At 32.3% G+C, this 6736-nt stretch overlaps 1 protein-coding gene across 1 annotated transcript; it reads left to right on the top strand.

Moving 5' to 3' along the window:
* Positions 1-701: 701 nt before the first annotated feature.
* Positions 702-6501, top strand: LOC133329483 (protein zwilch-like; the record flags this gene model as incomplete). The annotated part of the gene is made up of 7 exons (XM_061537959.1): positions 702-857; positions 923-1650; positions 2805-2971; positions 3033-3106; positions 3164-3360; positions 3416-4012; positions 6417-6501. Coding segments are annotated over exons 1-7 (2004 nt in total), but the record flags the coding sequence as incomplete, so codon positions are not given.
* Positions 6502-6736: the final 235 nt, after the last annotated feature.

Here is a 6736-nt window from a genome sequence, read left to right as displayed (position 1 = left end):
CTATTAACTTTTAATTCATGTTTTCCATATTTTCTGAAAATATTGTTGTTTTCATACATTTTTATATTTTCTAAATTCAAATGTCACATATAAAAATTTGGAGAATTTTTTGTTTGAGTTTCCCCAAATTTGTTTCTTGTTTTATACGCTAATTAGAACCAAGAGAATTTCATAGAATTTCATATTGCATTATGTAGATTACAAAATTTACATCCTGCTGCATATATAAAATCTAGACACTTTTTTACTTTTCATTCATCATTTTCAATTTTACTAAAAAAAGTTTGAAAATTTTATAAATATTTTCAAGCTGTCAAAATTAATTTATTTTCGATAAATGCTCTCAATTGTTAGGGATGGGATAAATTTCGTGGTTATTCAGATAGTGATTCGAATTGAACAATGTACAAAAGTCTGTGCTCGCTCAAAAAATTCTGTATGGAGAACTAAGTAATTACCTTATAATTAAGCGTCGAACAACGAAAGCGAACAACCTTCGTCTGTAAATGGTATTATTGGGGGTAATTGTTTTCATACGTTACGTTCTGCACTAATTCCAAATATGTTAGCGACCTCTGGTACATAGTTTCAATACAGAATTTAAATCTAGTGGCCACACTCTCGTTTTGGCGAAAAAAGCTAAACATTTTGAAAATTGCAAACGCCACTAGTCAAACTATCAACAGATCATCGTCCCAAAAATGACTTCAGCTTCAAATTTAGCAAACATTTATGCAAGTTTATTACGAAAATATGATAATAATTATATGATTACATACTGTGCCACGCCCTCATATATTAACAATGTTATTGGACCACATGAAAATGCAGGAAAAATTGTCCTCTTTTATATTGAGGTAAGTGAGGTGCCTTCAAGTGTTTACTGATAGTTGCTGTGACACATACAAACACATTTTTGCAGGATCGTTCCAAAGCCAAACAACCCATGAACTTTATGTCACCGTCGAAATTGAAAATTGGTAAATCACCAGATGATTTAGATTTAACCGGCAGCCCCCTAAAGGATGACTGTGATGTGGATGCAATTGCTGATATGTCTCTGGATATCAACTTAATTGCCACAAATCCATGGAAAATGGAAGAAGAATATCATAAAGGTATTCCCGTGGAAAAGGCGAGATCTATTATATGCAGTTCTGATTTTCAACGTGGTCCTGCGGCTAAAGATGCCCTTGGTTCAGTGTGGTTTCTTTGTTCCGGCACTGATGCTGCAAAAACACTTCTTTTACAATATGAATTTTCACCACAACATGCAGTTCGCGGTATTATCTCGTATATGGGTGTTGTGCCTTCATATTGTGTTACAACACAGAGTCTATTACAGCAACATTATTCATTAATTGGCAAGGGGGCAACGGTAAAGACACACATTGAGAATACCTATCATGTCAAATCGAATATATCGCTGAAATGTTCATGGTCTACAGCATCGATGATACCGTCGTTAATTGATTTGAATACATGTGAAGTTACCCTAACACAAACATATCGTCTAAGTGAATCGTCATCATCGACAGAGGTGTTCATAAACCAATTGAGAATATTGACAACAATACGCGATGATATTTTATCGTATAAACAAGCTGAAAGTGCTGATATTTCCAAGGACCCAATTTACAGATGTGGAATGTAAGTTATATGAATGGGGGAATGTAGACCTGTGTATAGATGTCCCGAAGGTCTTCTGGGTGTATAAAATAACATCAAAAGGTCTTCTGGGTGTATTGAAGACCTTCAGCAGATATTCTGTGTATATAAAGGCCTTCAAAAAAATCCTCTGTGTATGTAGAAAACCTTCAAAAGGTTTTCTGTGTATATAGAAGATATTCAGAAGATCTTCTGAATTCTGTCATATATATCCTTCAGAAGAAGGATGTAGATGACATTAAAAATATCTTCTGTGTGTATGGAAGGTCTTCAGAAAAGGTTTATAGAATACCTATATATAGTAGTAGGATATAGAAGACCTTCAAAAGTTTTTTTTTGTGTACATAGAAGACCTTCAGAGGTCTTCAGTGTGAATAGAAAAACTCCAGAAATTATTTTGTATCTATAGAAGACCATCAGAAGATCATCCCTGTGTATAGAAGACATTTAGAAAGTCTTCTGTGTGCATAGTAGTCCTTCAGAAGGACTTCAGTGTACATACAAGTCCTTCAGAATGTTTTCTGTGTGAATAGAAGTCCCTCAAAAGGTATTCTCTTCTATATGCAGAAGACCTTTTGAGAGACTTCTATTCACACAGAAAACGTTCTGAAGGACTTGTATGTACACTGAAGTCCAGATGTTCTTCTTTGTACAGAAGACCTCCAGACGGTCTTCTGTTATTAAAGATTGAAGGTCTTCTGCGTTTGCGCGGTCTTCTGAACATTAGAAGACATCAAGAGGGTCTTCTGTGTATTAGAAGAAAGGCATTCTATATACAAAACACCTCTAGAAGGTGTTATGCATATTGAGAACCTGTTTCGTATATAGAAGACCTCTAAAAAGAATTCTTCATATAGAGAACCTCTAGAATAACTTCTGTGTGTAGAAGACCTCTTCAAGAAATTCAGTATTTAGATGACCTCTACAAGGAATTCAGGGTATAGTTGACCTCTCCAAGGTCTTCTGTGTGTAGAATACACCTAGAATGTCTAGGACGGTTTCTATGAGTAGAAGGATGTATAAAATACTTCTAGAAATCGTCAATGTATAAGAGACCTCTAGAAAGTTTTCTGTTTGTTTGTTCCTCTTGAAGATCTTCCTAATTTATTTTATTTCTTTAAATTCTCTATTTTTAGTGGTATTGAAATGGGCGAGCTACGTGAGAATATCAACAAAGTTATGACTGAAATATCCGAAATTGATTCTAACAGTGGGGCAGAACGTGATATTGAAGATGTCATACAAAGTGCCAAAACACGGCGATTGTCGGATTTGACCGACAAACTGTGGGATATCTTGAAAAGTAAGATAATACCAGCAAGGAATCCATACGTTTTTATAGATTTATTTCCCCCTCTTTATAGGATGTTCTTCATATAAAGATTTGAAAATGGCATTCAATATACTATTTCAATGTGCAGCGCGCTGTAATATTGTGGTAAGTAAACTAAATTTTGTCGATGTACTATTTTTTTGTAATTGATTTTTGTTTTAGAATACACCAACAAATAAAAATCGTTTAGCTGAAATTATAACCGAAGTTGCAAATCGTCGTTTGGCCATACCATGCCTATCGGGCTCAGAACCCTTGGAATTGTTATTGGAAATTGGTTTGGAAAAGCTATACAAAGATTATGAATATATATTTGTGGAGAGTAAAATATGCAGTGCCAATGATTTGAAAAATAAGGGGTAAGGGAATAAAAAATTCCTATAATGTTGTTTTTAATTTAATTTTTGCTTTTAGAGTTGCCCAGGAGAACAAGGAAAACTCCTCAACAGTGCCGAATGTACGAAAATCTTTACGTAATGCTGTATTGCAGGACAGTGCTGCTATGCGTAAAACTTTGCTACACAACGATGTCAAGAGTAATGTAAATACCATGAAAAATGATGTGGTCGGCTTTAAGAATAGCAATTTTGATGAACTTGAGACGGCTAAGACTCTATCAAAATTATTACAAATCCATTGTACGTTGGAACATCTTCTTATGATTCATATACATTTGAATATAAGCAGTGTGTACTATGAAGTTTGTGATCAACTTTTACGAAAACCACCACGTATAATAGATTCAATAAACGATTCTTTGGTTGATGAAATGGAAATTCAATTATCAGCGCACTATATACGTGAACATTTAGAGGGTAAAGATCCACATTCACGACGTATTACAATGAAATCGAAAAATAAATTACGTGAAGTCAAGTCAACATTCTATTACAATATGGAGAATATTTTCCCACCGAATATTTCAGAATGTTTTGGTGCCGAGGAAAAGGAGTACAGCAAGGAGAATGTCTATTATAGTTGGTTATATCGTAAAATTACCACAATTAAAATGTAATAGGTGGAGGTTTGGCATTAAGCGTTTTGGTATATTTTTATGTTATAGATTTTTTTAAATATGTTTCTCCTTTTAATTGTATTTATTATGTATAATCAGTAATTTTTGAGAATAAATAAATTTGTTTATAATTTTTTTTACTATATATTACATTTTTAAATGAAATAAATAATATATAAATTAATTAAACAAATATACATAAATTAATTCAAATTTAAATGCCCATCTACATTTGCAATTTATATAGGTATATCTAGTAGGAGCTTTTACAAAAGATTAGCAAAAAAGATGATGTTTTTATGTTCTCTTCCTTATGGTAGATGACCTCCATACGTTCTTTGTATGTAAAAGACGCCTAGCATTTTTAGGATGGCTGGTATGAGTAAAATGATGTATAAAATGCCTCTCGAACGTCGCACAGTGGGTTAGAGTACCATGTTTTCTTGGACCAAATCAGGGAAGCTATGTTAGAATATTTTTTCTTTATTTTTCAGATAATACCATTAAAATAAGTTAAAAAAAATGTTTTCTAAGTATATTTGAGTATAATTTTATTAAGTAGTGCCAAATATCAGTGTAGGTATATAGTGCAAGGAGTACAATATGATAACTTAAACATTGAATTTTATACATCTTAAAGTTAATCATCCACATCGTCATCATCCGCAGCCGGGGATGGTCCGTATGACGAATTTTCAGGATTTCGACTGTCAAAAAGGTGTAAACGTCGAAAACGACATATACCTGTATAAAATGTAGTAAACGTCATTTATTTCAATATTATCACCATATACAGTCATTTTCAAGAACATATATTATTTTTACTGTATATCTGGCTATTCTTTACGAGAACTGATAAAAAATTCCGAATTTTTTTTAAGAAAAAAATTTTGATATTCGATATGAATTTGAGTAAAGCATACGTTATTTCCAACTCGATAAATGTTAATAGCCATTTTATAAAAAACATAATGGTTTTGAGTGGGTGTATGACATTTACGTCACTGTTTCTCACAGGCCACCTCTGTCCGCAGCATCACCAACTTCTGATAATTGCTCAATATGTAAAAGGGCATTTGACACAATTTCGGGTCCGTGAATAAAAAACTTGTGCAAAGTGGTAGGCATATTATACAAAGGATACGTTTCAACAAAAAGTCGTCCTGTATTGTGTGCATATATTTGAAAATTTTCATTATTAATCTCATGGCCACTGGATACAGCTATAACCGACACGTGCATTTTTATTAAATTAACATATATTTTTGTTATTTCGGCAGATTTTTCTAGCGTTTTGGTGCGTGTTTTTGATTTCTTTAGCTAAAAATGTCATCTTGTCATTCATTGTTTGAGCGCTCGAATTCATCATAAGCTTCGACGATTATAAAAAACAACGTTCGAACTTGTACCTATAAAAAATGCTAATAAAGAACGCTTTTACCCGACTACTTGAAACTGCACAACACAATCACTATTTGTCAAAACAATGAATATTATTAAAATAAACAAAAACAAAATATTATTGTAACAAAGAATATCATTAAAAGAAACAAAAATAACAACAATAAAATAATTAGAAAAAATAACATGAAAAACAAGAAAACACAACACTCAACAACAGCACCAGCCACGAGATCAATGTGACTTTTAGCTAATTTGACTGCTACAACACTTGTATTAAACAACGCATAGCTTCTAAAAGGCACAAAAGAGCAGCGTAAAATTTTGCAATATAACACAGATTTATGTCCTCTTTAATATAAACCAAAAATTATGACACGAATGTGGACGAATAATAACTATTTATCCATTTAAAATAAAAAAATATTAATTTTTTTTGGCATTTTCAATATAAATAACTAAATCTTAATCACTTCCAAACACAATTTCATATTCAAATGTTAACGAAGTATTTGCAAAATAACCTAAACTTCATGGTTCCGTTGAAAAAGTTAACTTTTACAATACTTTTTAAAATAAATAAAATTTTCTACGGGAACGTTTTCACTTTTTTCAGCCTTTTTTGGCACAAAAATTTGTATGAAGTTTGACTTTGAAGTTTCACTACAAAAACACCAGTCCTCTTTTGACATTAATTTTAACGACAAATGATGTAGAATTTTATATACTTTAACCGTGTGCAAAAAAATTTTAACGATACTTAAAATTTAATTTTTTAATTAATCCAAGGAAACAGGGTATTCTAACCCATTGTGCGTCGTCAGTTTATAATACGGCATTTACATTAGAACTTTTTACCTGAGGATTTATTTGGCATATATTCAAAGGAATTGAAAATTTAAACCCACTGGGTTAACCAAATCCGTTTATAAGATACCTTAATAAAGTTTTCTATGTATAGAGGATCACAATTTATTATGTTAAAATTCTCTATTTTAGTGTTATTGAAATGGACGATTTACGTGAGAATATCAACGAAGTTATGAGTGAAACATCGAAATCGATTCTAACAGTGGAGCCGAAGGTATATTTAAGATATTATACACAGTGCCTATAGTATAATTCTGACTGTCCTCTGCCGATACCGAGACAGCAGAATGTAGACCTGTGTACAGAATGTCGATGTGTATAGGCGGTAGCGACTTATAGATCTTTACACCACTAGGTGTGGAAGATCTTCTAGATGTTGGAGACTTTTTGAAGGTATTGAAGTTGCAAAATACCTTTAGAAGGTTAGGCGTTGAGGACCTTTTAAAAGT

The sequence above is a fragment of the Musca vetustissima genome, unplaced genomic scaffold (assembly GCF_032173495.1).
Source record: "Musca vetustissima isolate MV318-11 ecotype Yass unplaced genomic scaffold, APGP_CSIRO_Mvet_v1 utg23282, whole genome shotgun sequence".
Lineage (NCBI taxonomy): Eukaryota > Metazoa > Arthropoda > Insecta > Diptera > Muscidae > Musca > Musca vetustissima.
The sequence above is the reverse complement of the archived record's forward strand: the minus strand, read 5'-3'. Positions and strand labels throughout refer to the sequence as shown.